The sequence below is a fragment of the Lindgomyces ingoldianus genome (genome assembly GCF_010093535.1).
Source record: "Lindgomyces ingoldianus strain ATCC 200398 unplaced genomic scaffold BDR25scaffold_9, whole genome shotgun sequence".
In the NCBI taxonomy this organism is placed as follows: domain Eukaryota; kingdom Fungi; phylum Ascomycota; class Dothideomycetes; order Pleosporales; family Lindgomycetaceae; genus Lindgomyces; species Lindgomyces ingoldianus.
Window position 1 is genome coordinate 1,007,504 of NW_022985170.1, and position 25,361 is coordinate 1,032,864.

Here is a 25,361-nt window from a genome sequence, read left to right on the forward strand (position 1 = left end):
TCCGCTAGGAATGCATTCACCTCTCCTTACTGCATGTTAGTTTGGACGGTGGTCATCAGCTATCTCTTCCCTTAGATCGGCTAGTCGAACTCTTTCTACTCGGGGAGGCTTGGATAGCGACGAAGTTCAACTTCGAAATAAATGCAAATGAATGCCCGGTAATTAGCGAAAGATAAGTACTAGTTTGCGAAGATGTTCGGCCCAATTCGAGACTGGTGCTTTGTGCTGTCAGGCAGGGCGAGGCTAAAAGCCACAGATACCGCATCTTTGGGCCTCCCGCAGCCTTCCTTTCGCATTCGTAAACGTACGTCAGGTTCTATCAATGTCTCCTACCATCTGCCTCCTGCGCGGCGCCAACCGCACTGTCACCCCGTCTTTCCGCCACCCTTCCATGAGGCGTTGTGTGACTGAACAAAGACCCACGGGCTCGCCAGGGGCCTTTCTGGTAGCGACGGTTTTTCATCTATCTCGCAGCGGAGTGTGTTCAAGGTCTAACAAAACCATTTCGTAGTGGCACGAAACCGTGAGATGATGCGGTGAGAGAACAATCGAGAGGCAACAAGTTGATCATCACTTGATGTTTCTTTCACAACTCACTTTGCTCCTTACGAAACATTTTTGCTAGGCCTTTCCTTGTTCTTATTGCTTCCTCTTCTGTGCAAATCCTCCGTGACTAGCGCAGGGGTCTTCCGCAGGAAGGTATCCTCATATTTGTCTCGACTAGGAAGGAAGTGAACTAGTCCTCCAACCCAAGAGGTGGCTTTTGTTTCGCGTGCCTTCACAAGTGGAGAGCGAAGCTTTCTTGGCCTCATGCCTCCTCTGTAAGCGATGGTTTGCCACTGCACGCTCGTTCCGTCCGCATGGTCCAGCTGCTCAAAAGCGATGTCGTCGACAAACTTTCTTGGTCGTATTCTAAACTTTCACCTTGCATGATGGATCTGTGAATTTTTGGCCATGTTCGCAGAGCCAAGGAGAGCGTTCGTCTCTATACATATATACCCTCAGTTAAGCAGTGATCCGCTCAATCTTCGGAGAAGTACAATTTCGTCTTATTGACTTCTCTCAAGAGGAAGATATCGTATTTGTCTGAGATTCGGCCCACCTCAAGACCAACATGGCTACCCAAGGAGGTGGATCGCCGAACCTTCCACTAGATGATCGTTCGAAGGACCTCAAGATCACCATCCCAGTCCTCACTATATTCTGCACGACATTTGTGGTCATCCGAATGATCGTCAGCTGGAGGAACAGAAAGGGCTTCCTCCTGAGTGACTATCTCCTTGTTCTTGGAGCGGTAAGACAATATCGCATCTGCATCGAGACTCTATACTTACGGGTAGTAGGGCCTGAACATTCCTGCTGTAATCTTCTCCTACCTGACAGCTTCCGAGGGCCAAGGGAGGCATGTTTGGGATCCTTTCCTGAACCAAACCCGTCTCCGTGACTATCTTCATCACCTGTGGTGGGCCCAGCTTCTTAACATCTACGCTATGGCGGCGGTGAAAGGCAGCATTTGTGCCTACTTGATGCTTCTCGACTTCTCAAAGATGTTTCGTATCATGATCTGGGTCTCAGTCGTCATTCACATCAGCACCAACTTCATATTCCCTTCGGTCATTCTCTTCGGCGAATGCAATCCCATCTCAAAGCACTGGAACCCCCAGGAACCTGGGCGCTGCTGGGGAGACAAACCGAGAGTGGTATCTGGCTACGTTGGCGCCGGATCAAACATTTTGACAGATCTTTTTTACACCTCAGCGCCTTTGGTTTATCTCTCGTCCGTGCAGCTTTCCAGGCGCACGAAAATGGGTGTCAGAGCGGTATTTCTACTTGGTCTTATGTAAGAACCCTCCTTAGGGCCTTATTTTTACAGAATACTAATGGAGACCAGCACAACGACGATATCCGCACTAAAGTTCTACGAAATGCGCGCTCTTCACGATTCTAAGGATCCTACCTACACTTCTGTCAATCTCTCCATCTACTCTATGACGGAAGTCGCAGCCGGCATCTTCACCGCCTGTCTTCCACCGCTCCGCAAGACGTTCGAGAACTTTCTCAGGCGCGTCCTACCTGAGAGTATCATGGGAAGCAGCACCACTAAGAAGAAGGGCAGCCAGTATGAAATGCCTGCCTACGGTAGTAATCTTAGTCGCTCCGAGAACTCAAAGCCGAAGCACGATCTTGACAGGGACAGCGATAGCGAGCGAGCGATATTGCCGGATGGTAGCGAGAGGACGATATTGCCAGAGAAGAGCGGAGCGCACGGAGGGGAGACAATTGTTAGAACCACACATATTAGCGTTTATGGCGAGCAGGGGAAGTATCATCAGATGGACAGTGGGAACTTTGTCTGAGCGGAAACCCTTCGATATTCGCATTGTGCTATTAAGGTATCTAAAGGATAAGTTGATGGAAGTTGTACGTTAATGAGGTCACTCTCTCCGAAAATTTCTTTGGATGCTTGCTTGTTCCCAGCGCCCTGGTTGGAGGTAGAGGCACTTTGACTACTGTAAGGATATTCCATGCTTTCCTCCCAAACAACCAAACATTTACCCCAAAATCCTTTCCCCAATATATTTGAAGCAATCAACCTGAATTGCGTACAATGAAGTCGAATTCGCATTCCTGCAAGTAATCTGCGGACAACTGGAGCTAACCCGGAATACTGACTTGAAGAGCGGGACGCGGTTCAAAACGCAAGCGCAATTGTTTTGAAATTAAAAATACATCTGACAGGGTGCTCGCTCCCCAACACCCAACGTTCGTATCATGCCATCGATCTCGTGTTCAGTGTAACTCGGTTACACGTATCTGATCCGACACAAAGGTTTAATCGCATCCTTCCTTCGCAAATCTCTAGATGTTCCTCCAATCAGATATGCCAGACCAATCTTTCGCCCTGAACCATCCTTTTTCAAGATCACTCATCACCTCACTCTCAAATTCTCCGCTCAAAACCTCCGCATCGCACGATTTTCGCTTTCGAAAACCCAGCTTCCTAATATGTGGCCTCCGAACTCGGGATCTAACACGTTCTTGGAAATCGACGCGACTGACTGACCACGGACCCGGCATCCCGAGTCATGACTGCCTAGGTCAGGGGCGGCCCGTCAACCGGGATGCTGATCCTGCAATCCTGGGCAAACTTAATTCCTTCTCGAACCGAGCCGAGAACGGTTTTTGGCAACCTGGCCCGCTGAATGCCATTTTGGTGGCTCCTGGGAGGGGCGGGGAGGCATTTTTGTGGCTTTTTACCGGAGATTGGTGACTCCTCATGTTCGTTTGAGTCGTGGGGGAAAGGGCATGTTGGGGTGCAGAGGGTTTTTGGGGAAAGGCGCGATTCCGGGGTGGGTCTTGGGTTTATGCTTAAGGCTTAATACGGTGGGTTCTCAGACCACTGCAGTCTTTAAGTGGGAGCGGTGGTACCCTGCTGATTCGGGGGGGAATTTTTGTTCCCACGTGTTGAACCTGGCATGCATGGTCAGCTAAAAAGGGGCTAAAATGGATTGTGCACCCGTTGGACCATTGAGCAGCTAAGAAAATAAGGACGATTCATTTGGAGCTGTCAAATGATGTACATTTGAGATGCCTAACACTGTTAAGACAATGATAGAAGAGCGAAAAGAGTGATGTGATTAAAGGGTTAAGCTCAAGCTCTGCAAACTTCTGCACAGCTTGAGTTGCGTGTGTCGGCCTCTGAAAGTAGTCCAACTCAAGGTTCACTTCGGATTTGCGGCGCATAGCTACATCTTTCAACCATGAGTAAAATCAATGAAGACTGGCCGAAACTTACCTGAGTTGACGTATGTATGAAGGAGGGCGGTTCATAGACAGCGTTCCCAACCGTACGTACTACGACCAGTGCTGGCGGGAATCGGTCCGAATCGATTATCCGGAATCACGTGGCGCTATCCTGGATCTGGATCGGATCCATGAATTAATCTAGCGCTAAGGCTAAATAGGCAACTATTCTAAACAATTAGTCTTTTACTTAATTTTTTATGCTATTATACTCTTAATAGGTTGTACAATAAACATTTAATAACATACTATAACAGTTTATAAATAAATGCATAAGCGGAGCTTGTTTTAAGTCACTTATTAAACTCTTTCTAGAGAAGAAGACTGCATTAGAAGAAGCCTATAGAAGAAGACTATAAGTAGAGTAAATAATAAAAAGTAGTCTACAAACTAAAACTTATAAACTATATTTCTATAAATTCTATGTAAAGACCTATATACCTATAAATACTATGCAAAAAAACACTTTTTAGTAGGTCTATCTACACAAGTACTTATTAGCAAAGTTAAAGTACTAGCTAAAATCCTAAGTAATGTAAATAACAAGCTGCACATCTTAAGCCTAGATAGTAATGCGCTTGCTATAGATAGCAGCTAGCTAAGTGCCTATAAATTAATAAGTCTAATACCTTATCTAATACTAATACATTAGCACTTACATTCTATTAAAGTTATAATAAAGGACTTAGCAGTTATTTATAATGCACAAAGTGCCTACTTACTTTAGTAAAGAGGTTTATTATATTAACATGTACACATGCTAGTAGTTGCTCTTTAGTAGTAGTTAACTTAAAAAGGTTTAGTAAAAGGCTAAAATTAAAGTTATTTATGTCTTTTTAAAGTAAAATAAATTCCTTTTTATGTCTATATTTAAGTAAATTAGTAGCGCACTTTTTATAAGTACTTTATTAATTTAATCTTATGTTAAACTACTTTTAATTACAGGTAGTGTTGAATAGGCTCTAACAGCTAGCTGCTTATGGTATAAGCACTTAAGTAGCAAGAGTAAGAGTGGTGTACGGTGTGCACAGCGTACGAGGTAGGTAAGGTGAGGGCAACATGTTTCTGGTTCTATTGCTCTTGTCTTTCCTCTGTACGGAGGAAAAGGGGGATATCTAGATGTTCGCGCACGGAGGTTCGCGCACAAGCATTATGTGACATAGATACGTGATCCTGCTTGTGCGCAATCGTTCGTATCCAGGCCGCGACGCTGCTGCTGCGTACGGACAGGTAGTGCATATATCTAACTTAATATTAAGTAAACCCTTATAGAAGTTATTAATATAGCCTTTATTAACTTCTAGTATAGCCTAGTCTTTAAGGAATTTAACATTATTAAAATTTATAAGTACAGGCGCAGATAGAAAATTATACGCACAGCACTTAGCATTTAGAAAGATATCTACATTAATGTCCTTATCTAAACTATTGCTAAGGTTGTTTTTATTTGTACCTACTCTCTATAACTAAGAGAGTGTAGACTAAAACCTTTTCTGTGTTAATAGTAGCTTTTAGGTACATTATATACTTAAACTAATTAAAGTAAATAGCACAAGTAGTATATTAAAAAGGTTGCCTAATAAGCTAAGAATTTTATATTAAGGAAATTATTAAGGCGTCTGTTATATAAAAATGTTGTAAAGAAGGAAGCTTAATAAGCTAAAGTTTATAAAAAGTAATATATATGCTAGTTTTTTATTTATAGTATAAACATTAACTTTACTCTTTAATTAGCAACACTTTTAATATAAAGTTTTCTACTTGCTATTTCCTTTAAACATGTTATTTGCCTAGTCTAATAGTGTAGAATAATAACAACATAGGAGTACTAGAGAAGACAACAGCAGGATATAGGGTTGTAGTCTGTTATTTATGACATATGTAATATTAGTAAGAGCGCGCCTCTTAGCTAGCAGTAAAGGTATAGGGCTGCCCTAGGTAGGGCGCTTCCTTGCCTAGATTTGTGTATTGCAGAGCGCACATTAAACCTTTTATTAAAGGAACGTCCTGTCTCTCTATAGATTTATAAGGTAATAATAATTATTATAAAGTAAAGAAGGTTTATTAGCGTTAAATAGCAAAGGTACTATGTTGTAGGTTATAGCAGAAGGTATTAGACAGGTATTAGACAACACGCGCAGCAAGGTTTTAGTTTTCGCGCAGGAAATAATTATCTAAGAATCTGCTATTTTTATGCTTATGTAAGCCTAGAAAGGCTAAAAGCAGTAATTCTTAGCTGCTAAGCCCTAACTAAAGAAAACTAAAGTCTACAGAAAGGAGCAGAGCAAGCTCCGCTAAAAAATTTAGCTTAGAACAATAGAATTCTATTTACAATAGAAGTAGTTAATAGCTTAAAATCTAAATAATAGAGAAAAAAATGTATATTAAGCCTTACTTTATATAATAAGCATTATAGAAAGTATTTTCTTTTTATCTTATTATACAAAAACATAGACATTGTAATTTAAAATGCTAAGAAGAATAATAAAAATAGCTAGAAGCAGCATAGCGCTAATAGCTACAAAAAATGCATCTAGGTTTTTCCTACTGCCTTTAACCTAAACGTACAAGCAGCTCTAGGAGTTGTAGCGCATACTGTAAGTTACTCCCTCTATTGTATAATAAGCTAACAATTTTAGATCTAGCAGAAACAGGTTCTCTCTGCACCCTATAACAATGTTAAATACTATAGTAGCACCTTTTATGCCTTCTAATTAAATACCTACTGCCTGTTATATATTAATGCAGTGTTAATTTAGACTTATAGTACTATTAACATAAAACCTTACTGTATGCCTTTTATTTTACATGTTATATAATAACTAACTTACATAGTAGAGTGTGCTAGCTATTCTTACTATAGTTTATTTTTAGAGTGTGTTTTACTCTTATCTAAGTAAGTAGCTGCTTGCGCTAATTGCAAATTTAAAGATTAGGCTGCCTGTTGCAGTTACTATAATAGCTCTTAACCTAATTAGTATTGTCTAACACCTAATAATAGTATAGGTCTCCTAGTAACTTTGTCTTCTAGTGTAAATAACATTGTTATAGATTACCTGTATAAGATTAAGGAGCTAAAGAGTAATAATAAAAATAGGCGCTAGAATGTTATATAATAAATTACTTAGAATTAATAGTCTTTTTATAAGTAAAAAATAAAATAAGAAATAAAGATCTTTACTCTTTTAAATAGTTTACTTATTTTTAACTTAACTAGTAATTTAAAGATTTAATTACTTTAATAATATTAAAATTTAATAATGCTTAAGTTTAAGAGATTATATAATGTGCTTTAAAGAAGATATGTTCTAGTTTATTACTTATAAGTAGTATAAAGTAGATCTTAAGTGTAAGATAAGTAAGAAAAGGCTACTAAGATTGTTATACATTATTCTGCTACTATTTTAACACATCTTTAACCCCCTTTGTTGCTAGCTTTTCTGTATACTCTGCCTACTTATCTAGATTCTCTACTAAAGCCTAATTACTAAGAATTTACTTAGTTATAGCTTTAATTAAATAATTCTAGACTTTATAAATAATCTATGCTGTTATATAATAAGTAGCCTATTGTCTTCTTTACTCTTACGCTTTACCTTAGAAAGGTGTTAATAATAAATTTTAATATTTAAATTAAAAATTAAGCTAGAATTATTTTAGCTAAGCTTTTTATGCTTTTTAGTCTTTAGTAGAAAACCTTAAGGTAAGCATTACCTTATTAGCCTAGTTTATATAATAATAAGAATGTAAAACTATTATAATTTAGTAGAGAGAATGCTTCTAAAGTAAGTCCTACTATTTTTGCTATGCTGTAAGTGCCTAGGTAGCTTGTATAACATAATTTTTATTAAATTATGTATCTCTTTTTTTATGTTTTGCTAGGAAAGCTATTGTGTAAGTCTGTAAGATCTATAGAGAAGGAAGAGCCTGTCTAAGGCATTTTGCATCTTCTTTATTTTAGAGGATTATATCCTTAAAAATCTATAAAAATATTTTTATTATATAAAGCATTTTTAATTTTTTATCTTTAAAGTATTATGTTTAAGATTAGGTTAGTTTTTAATATAAAAATTTACATGCATTTTAAGCTTAATTACTGTATTAATTATATAATACTAGCTGTTCTATCTTATATAATTATCTAAGGGTATTATCTGTCTAGCTTACAAGATAAACTTATTTGTACAAAGCCCTAAACTACAAATATAGACTATAATGTTATAAAGTTTACTAAGAGGACTAATAGCTCTAATTATATCTTATTATACAGAATTAAGAGGCAATCTATTTACCTTTTTAAGGTCTGTAGCTTTAAGATTTTTAAAATAACTTTTATATAAACTTAAAAATAGAAATGCTTACATAATAAAATTAATAATATAACTAAGATAGTAAACTCTTTTATTTTTAGGATCCTAATGTAGATTAAGTTTATTAGAATACTACTTGCTAATTATATAACAAAGAGTGTTATTAGTGCTAGCATTATCTTTAATAACTGCTTCTAGATTTCTAGTAATCTTGTACTTCTTAAGTACTGTACAAAGTACAGAGAACTGTTCTTTACTAGAATAGCCTAAGACTAGTTGTAAAGTAAGAAGGTGTTTAGTAACAGTATTATCTAAGCTTTATATAAAGTGTTTAGTAATTATAATAAATAGAATTTAGTTTAGAGAGGTCTAGAGATTAAGCGTAACATTAATCTTTAAAGTTGCTGTCTAAATTTTGCGCTAAAAAATAAGCTTCTCTTTATACTAATAGCTTTAGATTACTGTATAAATAGTAAAGTGTAAAACTAAAATAGCCTCTCTAGCAACAAGATTTAATGCTTATATAAAAGCCTAAAAAGATAATAATTTAATAACTAAGAGAGTAAGACACTGTTAAATAATTAGTTATATAAAAGCCTTTTAAATAATATCTTTATCTAGATAGGCTCTAAACGCGGCATTCTGTATATCTCTTTTTATATAAGGTTCTGCGCAGTTCTATAGCTCTTAGAGTTTAATAGCACCTGCTTGTTATACAAGAAAAAGAGTACCTTTTACTAAAACTTAGTAGTTAGATTTTAAGTGCTTTTAAAAGTTTATAATAACTTTTAAAGTGTAGTTGTAATTATAGAAATTGCAGTATTAAAGAAGCTAGCTGTTTTGTTTAGTAAGTTTATTAGACATTAGTAGTTATACAAAGTTTCTAATGTTACTGCCTTTATTTTTAAGCACTAGAGTTAAGCTTAATTTATAGGATTTTATTATATAAGACTTTTAAAGTTGTTTTATTAATAGGGAAGCAAATTTTTAGCTAAGACTATGAATTAATTTAAGGATCTAATCTAGATTCAGGATAGCGTGGATTCGGATCGATCCACGAATCGGATCGATCTATCGCCAGCACTGACTACGACTCGTAGATACGTGAACGTAGCAGTCACGTGAGCCGTTGAAACGTAGGAGGAGTGTGAGCCGTAACGTACGTAGGAGCCAGCTCCTATTACAGACCGTAATACGTCTCAGAGAGACAATATTTCCTAGTAATATAAGGTCTTATTAGACAGCTATAGGGACGCGTTAGAAGGGTGTTTAAAGTTGTGTTTTTAGAGTAATAATTAGGTAAAAACTCTGCAGTTTATATAATAATTAAGAAGCTAGCAAAGAAAAGGATTAAGGCGTAAGATCTTATAATTTTAGTTAAAAATTATAATTACTTATAAACTTACTTATTATAAGCTAGATGTCCTAGTTCCTTTAGTATAGTAGGCATACAGCCTTATTCTAAAGATTCTTTTAAGCTAGCTCTTTCTACTAAACTAAGGTTACTTATTACGCTAGTTTTTATTAACTTGCTTAATTAAAGTTTTTATTATTAAAGTTCTTAGTTTTTTTCTGTAATAGCACGCTATCTAATAGTCTTTTAGCTTTTATAAAAAAGTACCTAGACAACTCTACTTTTAATAATAAAGTATTATTTACTATTAAGTAGAATAACATTTAGATAGGAAACAGAAAGTTAAAGCTAAAAAAGCTTAAATACTAGGTAAAGTATAAGAGCTAATTATGTAGTAATTATTAGTTATCTTAGATATAGCTTTATAAAGCTAATTTAGTGTATAATAATAAGAAAGACACCTTTAGAATAAAGTTATAGCTCTATAGAAGGTGCTACACTAAGGGTAATTATAAAAGAGTAAAAAAAGTTAACAGTTACACTTATATTATCTACTACCTTAAAAAAGAGCACTAGATAGACATTAGTAAAGAAAGTAAAAGCACTTTTTTACCTAATAAGCTAAGAATTCTCTTAAGTTTATTTAAAGTAGCTTATAAAGTTACAGGCTTATTATATATTATCTTTTATAGTGTTTAGTAGGAGGAAGCTTTATAAGTAGTAGTTATTAACTAGGTAATACTTTATAATATTTTCTTTTATATAGTATTATTAGTAGAACTTTAAGGCATTATTACTTAAAATAAAGCTAATCTTCTTACTGCCCTTCTAGCGTCTAACACTACATATTTGTCCTATGTGTAGCAGGGATATACATAGCAGAAGCAGGAGATTTAAATAATGCTAAAAATAGCCTAAAGCAAAATTATGTTAAGTGTTAATATATAAACTTCTCTAAACTACCTCTTCTTCTTAGGTATAGTGTTACACTTTATTAGTAAGTGTACCTTAGCTTATTAGTTTAGCATCTTAGTATCCCCTATTAAACTAAACACTAACTAATAATACTGCGTAGATGTTAACTACTAACACTATAATATTCTAATTAGCTTTTATAACCTGTATAGTAACTATACTAAAGCAAATTAAGCGCTAGAGATTATTAAAGTTATTAATAACTTTAAAATTATATTAAAATTTTATTATTTAGTAGCTAATAATGTGTTAAATAATAATAATAAGACTATTTTTACTCTTACTTAACATCTTAATATGCCCCTTACCTCTAAGCACTATATACGCTGCGCTGGCTATATAATCTAGCTAGTAGTAAAAGCAGTTATCTATAGTAAAGAAATAAGTGCTTTTAAAGTAAAGCTTATCTAAGTAGCTTCTTAGAAATAATTTAACCTCTATTACTGCTATAAAGTTATTAAAAAACTTTATAATTTTATAAATATAGTGCTAGCATTATATAAATAATAAAAGGCTTTTATAACTTTTTAGGCTGCTTTTAATAATAATAACTCTTTTTAGAGCTTTAGGACGCTTAATCTTATATAAAATAGCAGTGTACACTAGCATAGTGTTTATCTTATGCTCCTCTGCTGTTTTAAGCTTAAGGACACTATTACTAAGTTTATATGTAAGTAAAAAAGCACTAATAATAACTTTATAAACTTTACTATCTCTAGTAACTCTACTTTTACTAAAGTTATTACTAAAAATAAATAAAAAAAAGTTAATTACTTTTATAAGTTTTTTAAAGTTTTTTACTTTATAATAAAATGCTTTAAAGGCAATAGCTTCTACAGCTCTCTCTAGATGTCTATTATTAACTTATAACACTTTTATACTAAGCTTCTATATATAGGCAATAAACTTAAAGGTAAGAGTAATAATTACTACTTTAAATCTAGTGTAGCATTTAGCATAGAGAAGTTACTTATATACTAAAAAAAGTTTATTATTAAGCTACTTATATTTTATTACTATGTAGTAATAATTTTAAACTCTTAACTTTATCTTATTTAGTTTAAGAACTACTAAAAAAAGCACTTTATATAGCATAAAAAAGCTAAGGCTTTAATAAAAGCTATTTTTTAAAAGTACATTAATGCAGAAGCTAAGGCTAAAGCTAATAATAACAACATTACTTAAAAGCTTACGTAACACAAGTTACTTAGTAGCAACTATTATAATAAAAGCTTTAAAAGGACTTTTTTTATTAACATAAGCCTTCTTACTAGCAGCTACTTATATAAAAAGTAGCAGAAAACAATAAAGTTGCAGCAGTACTACAACAGCTACTATAAAGACATTACTATAGCTAATAACAACAGCTTTTTATTTACTAACCTTTTTACTTAGTAAAAATAAGTTAGATAACTTTCTTACTTTATACTATATAAAATTACTTTTAACTTCTTATCTATCTTTTTTATAAGCTATAATTATAAGAGGTTCTTTTTTAAGAGTAGAAAGACTAGTACTTATAATAAAAATAAGCTTTTTAGCTTAATAATTAAGGCTTTCTAACTATAAAAAAACTAGCTCTAGTAGAGTTATATTTACAGTAAAATAGGGGACTTAGTAGACTATATACGCTGTAACATCTTGTAAGCTGTTAAAACATAGGAGGATTGTAAGCTATAACAGTTACGCCTTATAAGTGGATTTAAATTCTTTCTTTACGTTAAAACGTACTAACAAACTAAGAAGTTACAGCCTAAAAAACAGCGAGTTGAAACGTATTACGTACAGTTGGGAACGCTGTTCATAGATGTCACTTCGTCGACAATTTACCCTTGCTGGAATTTACATCACGATTCACTCTAAATCCATTGAGTGGTGACCAAAATGTGCCATCTCGAATGATTCAAGGAAATGGCGAAAAAACCCCAAGTCACAGTGTACCCATTTCCCCTGTTAACCCTCCCATACTCATTGATCCAGACTCTGCCAAGAACCTTCAACTGAACGCGTACCCACGAACTTTTGTACAAGTACCTGCAAGCATTGAGCTAGACTAGGCTTAGGTGTTAGAACACTTCCTGTCTAGGTCTGCTTTAACCCTTTTGAAGAAGTATTGCTGATCTTGATCCACTATGGAGACGAGCCCTTGTGTCCGCGTGATCTGACCCATTCCTCGTTGATCCTATGCACTCTATCCGGGTTTGCGAAATGGTGGCTAGGAGGTCGAAGAAGTGTCGTCGAAAAGAGGAGTCGGGCGGGCTGTTTCTGCAGGCGTAGTCAACACCTGCGGGCTTGATAACAAACGCAGATGGGAGAGACGCCTCATTGTGGAGCTCGTAAACTCCGTCCCCATCAACTTGTCTGAGGGTTCTTGTTAGATCAACTGCAATGCGGAGAGGGCCCAAACTGTATCCCCAAGTGCTAAGCTGCAGTGCGCACATTCATTTTCGCCTACCCAACCATGGGAAGATATACTCATTATAGTGAAGCCACTCAATAAAGTAGCTAAAAATGTAGGGGTCATTATCTGCTAGCTTGATCAGGTTTTCTGGACACTTTCTAAAATCATGCTCGATAGCGCCACTAAAGAACAGGGAGCAGCAACACAAAGCTCTTTAGATAGAAACCACTTCGTCTCTGTGGCGTGCCCTCAGTACCAACTATAGTTTCAATGGCCAGGCCTTCAAGTTTGGAGGTATGCTAGCATAGTAGCTTCAACACGAAACTGTCAACGTGGCGATCTCGGTTGTTGCGAGCGCCGATTGCCTTCTTTCCTACTTCTGAAACCTGAGAAGTGAACCCCGACTTTGCGGGGTCGTGGCTGGTAAACCCACGAATAGCAGAAGAGGGCATTAGAAATAGAGTGCGCATGATAACTGTGTTTGTAGTAGGCAGCCGAGTCATTGAGCATGACCCGCGACCCCTAGCCCCTCTAGACTGAATTGCTGGTATTCAGCCTGACAAGAGATAGTTTGAGAAGGCCAATGATGTGCTGCAAGTGCCAAGGTTCTGTAGCTGTGACGAGGCCGAGGAAAGTCTAGTCCAGAGGCTTGGTGCCGTCCCATCCCCAGATCCCATGAAGGAACCGCTACCATCCACGGAACTGGAAAGATTGCCGTGGGGCACTTCCCGAAAATCGCTGTATTCGGAGGTTGGAGTAAGGATTGATTAGATCCACGGATGGAAGAGCCATTACTAGGTGGAGTAAAGACGTTCTAGGGCTGGCCGCCACTCATGACAGCTCCACCCTGATGATTTGTGTGACGGTTAGGCTTTGCGGCTGGAACGGGCTTAGTCCCTCGATATTCAGGTTCGAATAAGAGAATTCTACCATATATCTCATCTCTAAATACCCTTGAAGATAGAAGCGGAGTAGTGGTGTGTTGGGCGTGCAGAGAAATGAAGGTGTGTGGACTGGAAGTGATGTCCTGCTCGCAAGTTCGAGCACGGAAGGCACGCGCTGTCATGTGCCATCCTATCAGTTGCCCCTGGGCACTCTTTGAGACAACCGCTCATTATATTGCAGTTATAACGAAAGGATTGAGCGAGAATGGCATAAGAGAGTGACTCAGCCTGATACTTATATGCCGATTGTGCTTTGTTAAGTGCACCACTTTCATAAACTAGCAAGAGATAAGTGTGATACCGACCAAATGCTCTACGCTCGAGATAATGGTGCCCAGATGATTCAACGCTATGTCTAAGACAAACGATGAGGAGTAGGAAAGTGAAGTAAAAGTGGAGAGGGCATCGTAGCTTACTTAAAGTCCGAGAAGAACAGTACTATCAACCACGAAAGCTGAAAGGACGGAGACCTACCCACTTGCCTCAATGGTTATCTTTTTGCAAAGAGAGAATCGACCATACTACGAGTCGCCAACGCTTAGGGAACTCGAATCGCGTCGTGTGTCTTTGAAGGACCACCGTGTCCTCCCTTAATCCTGAACATCTACTACCCTTTCTCTACAACCACAGCATCCTTCTTCGGAGGTCTCTCTCCGAAAATATCACTCCCTACCCTCACCTCACTACTCCCTATCGCAATCGCACCCTCAAAATCCGCACTCATCCCCATGCTGAGTTCCAACTGCTCGGGATTCCAACCCAGTTCCTTCGCCACCTTATCTCTCGTATTCGCCAGTGTAATAAAATCCTCATTCTCATTCTCTGGTGTCGTGGCCTTGGATCTCGCAATCGCGCCAATCGTCATCAAGCCTGTAAGCTGAAGATGCGGACATTGACCAATGACATATTGGCACAGTGCCAGCGCGTCCGAGGGCTCCACGCCAGATTTACTCTCTTCCCCTGAAGTATTGACTTGCACCTTGACTCTCAGCTTCTCTACCTCGGCATTTTGCTCAATCAAAGCAGACCGCCCTTTCTCAAGCTGGTCAAGTTTTTTCTGACTGTCCACACTGCTCACACACCAGAGATTCGGGATCTGCTCTGCTAGTTGCTTGCACTTGTTACTCTGTAGACCACCGATAAAATGCCATCGTATTGAACGCGGAAGAATTTTGGATTTTTCGAGTAGTTCTTGGACGTAGTTTTCGCCGAAGTGGGTATGGAGAGGTTGCGAGGAGGGAGGGAGGGGTTGGTGAAGGGAAAGGATGTCGGTTGCGGGTTTGAGTTTTGAGACAGCTATTAGTCGGACCTTGTAAATATGTTAGCCAATCTGATCACTACCTGAGAGTGAAAAGGATGAAGGAATGAACCCACCTGTTCCCCACCCCTGGTCGCGGCGGTGATGCGTGCTGTTATACTCGCCAAATTCTCCGCAAGCTGTTTTGCGCGCTGCACATTAATCTGCATGTCTTCGGCCATATTCACCTTATTGGCTGGCCTGTGTCGTGCTGATGCTCTGGATATCTGAGGATGTTTAAGCGGAACTTCTTCGGCAGTTCACTAGCTCAGCCCTATGTGTCGATCATGACTTGGCATCGTGCTTGAGTGAATTTCAAGAAGGCTTAGCACTTGGCTTTTGTCAGATATGAAAGTCAACCGGTCCTGGAACGGCAGCTCGGCATTGTTAATATATATATAGTAGTCGCTAGTCCCTTGTATATGCATCTCACCCTATATCAATGACCGAAGTATGCTAAGTGATTGCCGATCTGAAATGGTATCTGTAAATTTCCAACCCAACGCCGCCCAATGCTTAAAATGATCGTCAAAGATATTTCCGTGGCCTCAATGTGGTTCGTTCAACTCTTCCCGCACAGTGTTAATCCAGCGATGACGCACCAGTTCCAATTCCACCTCGTAGCACTAGTGAGATCATCCACGTTCAACATGCCGACATCATTCTCAGTAAGCGTGAACCACACCTTGTCACGCAGTGAAATCGGCCATGAAGGAGTATCCCAGTATCGTGACTTGAGTCCCTTGTCTGCCGCAGCTTTGATTTGCTTCTTGAGCGTGTTGACCTGACTTGACGTAAGTCTGTTGAGCCAGATGTGACCGATGGCCTTATTCAATTGCACGCTCGCGTAGTACGAGTTCTCCTTTGTGTATTTTTCGTTTGATACATCATCCAAGGCGGCGTCGAAGAATATGTAGCGATTCGTGTTTGCTAAAACGAGGTCAAATGGAGTGTTTCCAGTGCCGACAATGGTGAGGGGGCCTTGGACAACCTCAGCGCCATTAAAGTAAGTGAGCCAGCCCTTTTTATGAAGAGGCTCCAGCTGGGATATCAAAACCGGCCATGTTTTGGCGCCATCGCTTTTGAAATCGATAAGGAGGATGATGGAAGCATTTGGATCTGTGTCAAAGACTCCGACTTCTTTATCCTTTATGGAGGTCGTGGAAACGTTGCGGTTTGTGAAGATGTTTGTAATAGGGTCGAGGTAGAGACTTTGGAGAGTGCGTTCCTTCTTAGTAGACCTCCATGCGTGACTGACGAGAAGCTCATTGTCGCCACTCAGCCATATGTCCGCCTCGATGCTCACGCATCCAGCAGCCAGAGCCTGATACGTTGGGACAGAGCGCCAGTAATCGTTATGTGAATGGCAGTTCTTAGGGGTGATGTCGCGGCTGAAGTCATCCCTCCATTCGAACTGGTATGCACCGTTCGCGTCAGGTTCTTTCCAGTTATCAACAATGTGCTGAAGTCCGCTTGAGACTCGGGGAGGGTTGAGCCGACGTATGAGTGCACCGACGAGGGAGATGTATGTTCTAGATGCTGTTAGCACAAATGCTTTACTATAACGGGAGGGTGATTGGTAGATTGAACTTACATCGCTGCAATGACGCTAAAGCAAGCTAGCACCACGAAGACGATCAACAGTTTCCTGAACAATGACTTTCTTCTCGTTCTTCTTTCGGGATCTGTCGGGTTTAAAGAACTCTGTTTCCACTCGCGTGCTCTTGTGAGAGGCTTGCATGACCTTGACGCTTTACGACTATACCACTTTGGGGTGGGCTGTTCTTCAAGAGCGACGATGCTTGATGCCTGACTCTCGACATCTGAATTTTCATCGTCGTGGAATCTTCTCGGAAAGTCGTTGAGAGCAGGCATCGTTAGGAATAAACGGCGTAATGATATGGATACTTGAAGAGAGGCTCCTTTAAGTGAAGCTGTTACTGGTTAGTGAGCTGAAGGACAAATATGAGATAAGTGTATGAAGCCGAAGAGTCCGGAGAGCAATCAAATTGCATGAAATTACTATGTTAGACTTACCTTCAAACTATCGGAAATTTCCAGAAGAGTAACACAAGGAGAACAATGGGATTCAAAGAGACGCTTGGGTCTTTGTTCTCCAATATATGCCCAACAACGGACGCCCATGCTGCAAGGGTGTGGAGCCATTTGTCTCTCATCTAGTTCCAGCACCTAGAACACTGCCCGGATCCTTTCCCACTCCACTCACAATACTCCGAACGTAGCGAGTGTAGCGGGGGGTGAGCAGCCACTCCAGACCTGGTCGTTCACCGCCGGATCGGTTGTTATTCTGCAAACGGGTCACACTTTACAAAGCGATCTTCGCTCCTCTTTGCAAGGGCATTGGACAACAAGCGAGGAAACAAATGGAACGAGGAGGAGGCGTGAACAAAGGCTGTGCAGGGCGTGTATCTTTCCAATCCGCTTACGTCCCAACCGGGTGGATAAGTCGTTAAATTTTGCCCAAAGTAAAACAGTACATTGGCAGAAAATGTTCGTGGGAGAGAATTTCACGACAGAGGGGTGACAGAACGAGAAGAATGTCACTGGAGGGCGTTTGCTTTTACCGGCGTCCAGAACCAACAGCCAATCTATTTGAGTGCTAAAAACGCCACGTTCGATTCGAGGCGCCATGCCTTACGAACGAACTCCGAGGAATGACAACATTCATAGCACACGTTCGGTGAACTACATTAGCAAACGAAAGGTGGAAACATCACCTCATGATGGTGGAAAACTGTGGTCGTGAAAGTAAGAATGCAGGCGACCTCGTTCAGTAATACTAGTGTCAGCCTAGCGCAGAATGAGGGTTAGTGGCGTGGCATTGCTCAAGAACCAATGGCATTCCCCAGCCCATTTCAAAACATCACGGCTCGTCATGCATTATGCTCAGCCTGTTCCTGAATCCTTCAATCACGAATTCGACATCACCTTCTTGGTGCGCAGTCTCACACTGAGCCTCGTGGGAATACGGTGCGGCTGTTCCATCATATGATCCCGCTCCCGTCTGTTTCACAGAGGACACTTTGCCTTCTCGATATTGGGCACGGAATTGCAATTTGGCTACTTCAATGCCGCAGCTGAAAACGAGCACACACCCCATACTCAGAGTTACAAATTGTTTGCTGCCTGATACCTCTGATCCTCTGCTACAGCCTTGCGCGCTCCTTCCTTCACGCTGCAACCGTGCGCCATGCTCAAGGAGTCCTTGGTTCGCTGTCTTATTGGCCTACTTTTAGTCGTTCAAGTAGCCGTCTGGTTCCTAAACCTGCTGGATCTGCTCAGTCCCGGCAAACCCCTCTGCTTAATTCGGAATACAACCGATGTCTTGATACAATTCTCAAGGCGTTCTTCGGCTCTTGTTTACAGGGGGGTTAGCAGTCGAATTTGACGCCGAATCCTTCCTCACAGCCCGCCAGGAAGTCCTCACTAGGTCGAAATATGACACTATCGTTTATGCTTACATCACTTCCTGGACCATATTAATGGTGGTGTCACGGACGTGGGCCATAACGCCCCCTCGATTTTGGAGGTTTGCTCAACTCTGCTTAGACTGCAACGAAAGGGTTAGCTGATTGATGTTCGTATGGATATCATATCACACTAGATTCTATGCAAGAGTTGGAGTAGAGCACCCGGCTTTACTCGAAAACACCCATTACTGTTTGTTCGTTGGCTGGGCTCGATGTTGTCAACACATCAAGGATGTTGAAAAATCCTTCTTCATTCCCTCGAGGCAGACTTACAGCTAGTTGGAGAGGTTCTGGAGAGGTGCTATCAAACCCAGACACGCGTCGCGAATCGGTTTCGACGAATAGAACGCATCGTGATGACACTCTTCTGACAAGGCGTTATCGTCTCTTGAGGTACGAGTATGCGATCCCATTCTGTAATCGCATGCGCATAGCTAATAGACTTAGCCTATAGCAACTACGTTGCTGCTCCATTCACACCAACTAGTAATCTCTTGAAATTACCCACGACAACATGATGGTTCACCTTAAGAACATCAACTGCCACTCGGCTGTATTCTCTATCTAGTTAATCTACGGGGAGATTCCAGCATTAGGAAGTGCGCAAGTATCGGCGCTATTCAAAGCACAGGGCTCAGCATCAGAGGCATTAGCGTTTTAGGCAAGACTGGCCAAGAATCCGCGAGGACACCCGATCTACACTTCCACGCGTCCTATCAATAATCAACGCAAGGATCCTAGGTTTCCTATTTGGGTATCAGAGCGTCGTATTCGTTCCCACCAAGATAGGTCTTAGCGTTGTGGAGAACTCTTCCTTAGAGTATTCGTCATCCTTAGGCAGCAAAGTTTCTTCAACCATTACTGGACCGGAATACCAAGCAGCAACATCATAAACTCGGAATTCTGACAACTGTTACAAATTCTAACGGGTAGTACACACGAAACACTTGCAAGTCTGCTTTGATTTTCTCAGTTCTCAGATTGCGTGTACAGTTGTATGCTCACAATCGTTGATGTTACAGAACTTCCAAAAATCCGTCCCAAGACTTTGATATCCTTAAGAAAACGCATAAATTCCAAGCAAACATCATATCCTCGAACTAAGTCATGTATATTCCTTCAATAGGGTCGCCTTGCGAAGTGTGCGTTGAGCTATATTCACATCTCTTCGATCATTGCCACCGTTTCATCGCTGACGACACCGCGAAATCCTTGTATACTAGCAGGAGACTATCTACATTTCTCGGGATATGTACGGCCCTACAAATCATGCCTACTTCTTCAATAGCATAACCTTGCGAGGTGTACTTTGAGTTTCTCACTCTTCTCACTAAGCTTAGTATCGTTTCATCGGGCGAATTCACCACTTCATGAATCCAATCACGGCAATCGGCAGGATGATCAGAACATGGACAATCGAGCCTTGACCCAAAAGGGGGGATTTTGCGAGTTTTCATGGTGGTCGAAATCCCCAATAAAACTAGTGGCGTAGTCTACATATCTAGCTCACTGTAGATCGAACTAACTTCACGCGAACTCCAACTCGGTAGTTCGATGTTGAACAATCTTCTACCCACTCCTTCTCAATCACTCTTGCACATTCATGGATCCGTTGCATTGCGGTGTTTATGAAATGCCAATGCCCGTTGCTGGTTTTACAAGCCAAAAACCAATGCAAGGTCGGTCACGGAGCCGGAGTCAGCCTTGCAAGACACTTCACTCCTTGAAAGATGAATCCATCTCGCACTGTTCAGAACCTTGGTAAAGCTAGCCAGACATACTGCTACAATCTCACTCTCACCCATGATATGACATAAGCGGGCAACTGCTATCCACTTATCAATCACGCAGTTCTTCTTTCCATCTCGAGGGAGCCTGCATTGGAAGTGCTCTGGGAACACTTTACCAGCTATTATTAACCCCAATTCCATGGAGATCGTGCACCTATGGTTCGCACTCCCAGCCCCCACACAAGCCCTACCAGATCACACTACTTACTTTCCACAGCTCAAAGCTCCTTCCGATGAACATAGAAATCCAGCTAGAATCTAACAATTCCTCGCCCACTTCGCTTCCCACTTAGGCAAATGTCTAAAGCATGAGCATGCGGATAATAAGACCTGCAACGCTCATATAGCAGCTCTAATACCTTCAGCACTGCGTAACTCACCTACGAAACCGTCTCACTCGCAACACTATGACACACATGTATGCTTAACTAAAACATATCACGGCAGAGATTCAATATAGATAAGTCCATGACAGTCACATAATCCCATCTACAGTCTTGAGGTATATACGGGGTGGGGGTGGGATTTATATCATACTTAAATCTCGTTTCCCTCCCCTTCCTCCTTCCTCCTTCCTCCTTCCTTCCTCACCACCCACCATCACGACCCCAAACTCCGACAAATCCAACATCCTTACCACAGGCACGCTCGCACGCATCACGCATTACCTCTCACATCTCTGTAAAATCTACAATTCTTCATCTCTAATCACATACGTGTAAAGCGGAAGTAATTCATAGCTCCCTTATAATGCCCAGTCCAGCCCAGCCCAGTCCAAACAGACTATCTTGAGTCGACAAAATAAAGCCCCAAATGCCAGTCAGCCATGTATCATGGAAGACAGTCTCGAAGAATTGATACGAAAAGGGAAGGAGTGAGGAGGAAAGTGTGGTGAGGGGGGGTGGTACGTAGGTACGTAAAGGAGACATAATTTGAGGGATAAAAGACCGTACACAGAGAACCGACCTCCCAGCCCCCTGCAGAACCGCAGAACACCCCAACCGGCCAGCCAACCAGAACGCCTCCATTCATCCGTCCACCGTAAACCCGATATAACGCCGTGATGCAAAGTTGGATGAGAACAGCTGGGCTTGATACCATGCCAGCGATCTCCAAGTGACATGAGAGACTAGGCCCAGTTACGCTGTAGAAGGCCTGGCTCCCACTTATCATTCAAAGTCTCTCGTCCTCACTGCGTAGGTTGTTGTAAAGAATTCACCATACTGACATCCTCGATATGTTTCGAATCCACATCACCCTCATGCGAACTCGCTACAACTTCAATCTGAGGTGCGGGGCCAATTTCGTCCTCACCATTAACACTACATTTCGTTGGCTTGAGCGTAAGCACACTCTCTCCGAGACTTTCCTCAGGCTCCGGGAGCACCTGAAGCTTAGTCGCACTTTCCGCCGTCGCCGTCATCTTCACCGTAACTGTAGATTCCGGCGGTGGTTGGACAGCGATATCCGGCGCCCATCTCCTGGAGCTCGAGCTCTCCCCTCCTTCGACAGAATCCTTTACATGACTCGAGCCTTCTCCATCCGCTCGCTCGCCACCAGCGACGTTCTCGATATGCTGGACAACACTTTCATCGTCCCTGCTGCTATCCTCATTGGTAATGACAGCAGCCAGGCTCCTGAAATTGAACATCGGTTCAGTGCTAGATGTGCCATGTGGAGGCGTCTCATCGTGGTTGAGGCTGATACCGGACGCATTTGGACTCGGTTCGAAGGATGATGCTGAGGCACCGAAACCGCCTTGGCTGCCTTGACGCAGAGATCCTTGTAGCGATTCTGCCAAGGACGATGCGGATGAAGAGGTGTTGGAGAGGTTGCGAAGTGCTGCTCTGTGAGATGGCTGCTCGGCGAACGGGTCGAAAGGAGAAGGCGTGTTGCTGGTGCTTGAAGTCTCCCTTTGGATCTGCGCTCGGCTCTGTTCAAGATGCCGCTGAGGGTCGTCTTTCGAGGACATCGTGCTGAGTGTGGACGTATGCTCGCTTAGTGGATTAAAGCCAACGGAGCCCCCTGAGCGGTCAACTGCCTTCCCTTTTCCTGCAGCGGATGATGATCCTGCAGCGTTTGATTCGCCGTCGATATCAATCGGGAAAAAACCAGTCTTCCGCCCACTTTTCTCCGCTTTCTTAGCCTCTTTGGCCTTTTTCTTTTCTTCTTTCTTGGCTTCCTTGACGGCCTCCTTTTCTTCCTTCTTCTTGCGTTCCTCCTCAGCCGCAAGACTTAAGCGAATCGCTTCCATCATCATAAGTTCTTCGAGGTCCTCCAACCTGTTACCACGTCTCGAGCTGTGCCGTCCGGCAATCAAATCAGCCTGCCCATCGTTTGGCCTGTTTGAAGATCCTCCGGTGGCGGCAGAAAGCAGTGCGCCGATGTCACCTTCGCGACGGGGTGTTCCATGCCCGCTACTACCTGCACTCTCGCCACCGAACATGGTCCGCCTCCTTCTCCCTAATGTAAAGCCACGGCCTTCTGAAGCTTGTAGGTTACCCATCATGTAGGCTGCGTTATGTAATGCAGTAGCAGCTGCAGCTCTTCTTAAAGCATGTGACCGCGCGTCTGCCAATTTCTTGGCCCAATCTGGCCGCACCCTATCAGTCGTAATGACATTAGAGTCGTTCGCCGCAAGCGACGTTGCTCTCCTTCGACCTGGAGAAGTCAGGCCTTGCGAGTTCAGGGAAGATGTCGAAGACATTGCAGACGCAGCATTGGCAAGGGGATGTTGCCCTTGATTAGCATACGACAGTCCTCTCCTGAACGGCGGGGGCTCATAGGTAACGCCAAATTCGGGCTGAACACAGAAAGGACACGCTGCTGGCTCCGAAACCAACACATTATCTTCCTGGGGCTCTGGCGGATTGTTCGGATTGTTCGGATCATGATGTTCAGGTGGGTGAGGATCGGGTCTCTTGATTTGCACGAAGCACTCGGAGCAAATTGGCTGATCACAGCATCGGGTTCGATTCAGGTAGGGCGGGTAGTATAGGAAACAAATTGGACACTCAGAAGCATTCTTGTACAAGAAAACCTCGATGCGTTGGCCATTAACGTATGGATCCCGCGGGAGCTGTACCTCCTGCGGCGTCATCTCGGTTTGGGAGTTGTTTCTGGAGGATGTGGTGAGAGCAGCCAGCGTCTTAGCCCGGCCTCGGAAGAAAGGTGACGAGGACGGGGAGGCAGCGATAGGTGAGGTAGGGGAAGGGAGCGAAAATGCAGGGTGTGAGGGCGTTAGATTCATAGATCGATCTGAGTTTGATGAGGGAGATCGTGAAGTGATGGGCACGGTGAGGCTGTTGATGTTGGTATTCGAGCTGCGCGGGTTCCATTCGGGACTGAGATTGTCTGATCGTGGAGGTTCCTCTGGAGGGACTTCGTCGGGGGCAGGGAGTGGGAGGCCGTTCACGACTGCTATCAATTGATATTCCGTCCATGTATCGGAGTGGTCATTGAGACCTTTCCAGAACGGAGCCAATCGGCGCTCAATCTGAATAATGTAAGATGACGTGCCGAGATGGTCACGATAACCATACCTGTAGCTGTCTGACCACGGGCTTGCTAAAGTCCTCCGGGCCAGTGTATGTTCCAAGCGTGACCAGGTATCCGCCATCTACACCCTCCTCGCGGATACTCCGCTCCCTCTCTTGTGCCCTGAGAGCGCGGTCTTTCTCCAGCTTACGGGCCTCCCGTTCTGCCTTGGTCTCCCGCCGTGGTTCCAGGGCGGGGTCACGCTCGGAGCTGCCGCCGATGCCGAGGAAGGAGAGGTCGTGCCTGCTTCCTCGCCCGCCCCGCGAAGCATATACGCCGCTGCCCGACCTGTCGTGGTGCGAGGCCCCGCTGGGACCGGATGCAGTGGGTGAGCTCGGATTGCGCGTGCTCGATGGGCGTGAGTGCCCGCGAGACGAGCCAGGCCGCGACTCCTTTCCCTGACTGTTCCCCATCGTGATGCGGTGAAGTTGGGTCTGGGAATTGGGGCGGGGGAGTGAAGGAGTGCAGGCGTGGATCGTCTGCAGGCGGCCAACACAGTGCACACCAGACGGGCTGGCAGTTTATTCACCGCGTGAGAGCAAGTGCAATCGTTATCGGTCGGTATCGCGTGGGCCTGGGGATCACAAGGGCATGGTAGATTGTGAGAATGCACGACTGGCTGTGCCGTTGTCATCAAAGAATGTGTCCGGTTGACGCAGCCGTGGTCCCGGGGATGGTAGGACGCATGAACAGGCGGAAATGAAAGAAAGACGGGAGGTGAGGTGTCAAGCGCTGATGGCGGCGGCGATGTAGAGGTTGAACCTGGACAACGACTTCTTGGCTGGCAGGTTTGTCGATCGCAACGACTAGCACGCTTTCAGCAGCGGTAGGTCCGAAAGGCGGCGGGGAGAGGGCAGCGTGTCCACCTGTCTGCCTCTCTGTCTGTCTCTTTCTAACTTAACTGCAGCACCGTCAGGTCTCACTCAGGGTCACCGCCGGATCGCGGGCGCAGCGCAAAGTCAGACTAACGGAGCAAACGGCGGGCGGCGGGCTGCTTTGTGAAGTCGTGGGCCAGCCACAATGGCGGCATTGCGCACACAGCTGAAGCTTAGCCTTCCGAGGTTCGCGGGGAAGAGTGCCCGCTCACGACACCTCCTCGCCAGGGGGTCACCCTCATCATCATGCTGCGAGCACGTCTTTCTCGCGCCTTGACGTTAAAGAGCTAACGTCTCTCACTGCATCGCGAGACACACACCGTAACGAGACAAACCACAGGTATTTTTAATTCAAGAGACCCTAGTACTCTAACTATCTTCGCTTTCTCTATTTTCCGGCGTGAATAATATTATATGCCTTCTCTAGAACACTCCTTGCTTTTATAACACCAAAATTACACACTTACGTCGTTGCCTTCGCGGCCAGATCACGAAGAGCCTTCTTCATGCTATAAACAGACACCTTAACCTACAGCTCCACAATCAAGGTTTTAAAGCCTTTCAAACTCACAGTACCAGGAAA

At 42.5% G+C, this 25,361-nt stretch overlaps 7 protein-coding genes across 7 annotated transcripts; 3 read left to right on the plus strand and 4 right to left on the minus strand.

Moving 5' to 3' along the window:
- Positions 1 to 55: 55 nt before the first annotated feature.
- Positions 56 to 931, minus strand: BDR25DRAFT_352786 (uncharacterized protein; the record flags this gene model as incomplete). The annotated part of the gene is made up of 6 exons (XM_033695060.1): positions 56 to 316; positions 359 to 386; positions 424 to 463; positions 497 to 573; positions 610 to 819; positions 846 to 931. 6 exons carry the CDS (start codon positions 929 to 931, stop codon positions 56 to 58), a joined length of 702 nt encoding a protein of 233 aa, XP_033550221.1.
- Positions 932 to 1,114: 183 nt separating this feature from the next.
- Positions 1,115 to 2,357, plus strand: BDR25DRAFT_282887 (uncharacterized protein; the record flags this gene model as incomplete). The annotated part of the gene is made up of 3 exons (XM_033687998.1): positions 1,115 to 1,294; positions 1,344 to 1,840; positions 1,892 to 2,357. The coding sequence occupies 3 exons, from the start codon at positions 1,115 to 1,117 to the stop codon at positions 2,355 to 2,357; spliced, it is 1,143 nt and encodes a 380-aa protein (XP_033550222.1).
- Positions 2,358 to 2,608: 251 nt separating this feature from the next.
- Positions 2,609 to 3,949, plus strand: BDR25DRAFT_352788 (uncharacterized protein; the record flags this gene model as incomplete). The annotated part of the gene is made up of 10 exons (XM_033695061.1): positions 2,609 to 2,634; positions 2,680 to 2,803; positions 2,864 to 3,267; positions 3,304 to 3,350; positions 3,407 to 3,483; positions 3,542 to 3,577; positions 3,617 to 3,634; positions 3,678 to 3,720; positions 3,767 to 3,806; positions 3,838 to 3,949. The coding sequence occupies 10 exons, from the start codon at positions 2,609 to 2,611 to the stop codon at positions 3,947 to 3,949; spliced, it is 927 nt and encodes a 308-aa protein (XP_033550223.1).
- A 10,022-nt stretch (positions 3,950 to 13,971) lies between these two features.
- BDR25DRAFT_257802 (uncharacterized protein) lies at positions 13,972 to 15,295 on the minus strand. Its single transcript, XM_033686504.1, has 2 exons — positions 15,163 to 15,295; positions 13,972 to 15,097 (listed from the first exon to the last, which is right to left on the minus strand). The coding sequence occupies exons 1-2, from the start codon at positions 15,265 to 15,267 to the stop codon at positions 14,396 to 14,398; spliced, it is 807 nt and encodes a 268-aa protein (XP_033550224.1). The 5' UTR covers positions 15,268 to 15,295; the 3' UTR covers positions 13,972 to 14,395.
- A 352-nt stretch (positions 15,296 to 15,647) lies between these two features.
- On the minus strand, positions 15,648 to 16,960 carry BDR25DRAFT_387595 (uncharacterized protein; the record flags this gene model as incomplete). The annotated part of the gene is made up of 2 exons (XM_033698066.1): positions 15,648 to 16,617; positions 16,680 to 16,960. 2 exons carry the CDS (start codon positions 16,958 to 16,960, stop codon positions 15,648 to 15,650), a joined length of 1,251 nt encoding a protein of 416 aa, XP_033550225.1.
- A 1,336-nt stretch (positions 16,961 to 18,296) lies between these two features.
- BDR25DRAFT_218037 (uncharacterized protein) lies at positions 18,297 to 18,494 on the plus strand (the record flags this gene model as incomplete). The annotated part of the gene is made up of 1 exon (XM_033684916.1): positions 18,297 to 18,494. The coding sequence occupies one exon, from the start codon at positions 18,297 to 18,299 to the stop codon at positions 18,492 to 18,494; it is 198 nt and encodes a 65-aa protein (XP_033550226.1).
- A 3,061-nt stretch (positions 18,495 to 21,555) lies between these two features.
- BDR25DRAFT_323932 (uncharacterized protein) lies at positions 21,556 to 24,316 on the minus strand (the record flags this gene model as incomplete). The annotated part of the gene is made up of 2 exons (XM_033692132.1): positions 21,556 to 23,862; positions 23,909 to 24,316. 2 exons carry the CDS (start codon positions 24,314 to 24,316, stop codon positions 21,556 to 21,558), a joined length of 2,715 nt encoding a protein of 904 aa, XP_033550227.1.
- Positions 24,317 to 25,361: the final 1,045 nt, after the last annotated feature.

What these genes read in the sequence shown, in the direction of transcription:
- BDR25DRAFT_257802 (XM_033686504.1), bottom strand. Translation starts at nt 15,267, where the DNA reads ATGGCCGAAGACATGCAGATTAATGTGCAGCGCGCAAAACAGCTTGCG. An exon ending in CGACCAGGGGTGGGGAACAG is followed by an intron (nt 15,098 to 15,162) that starts GTGGGTTCATTC and finishes CATATTTACAAG; the next exon opens with GTCCGACTAATAGCTGTCTC.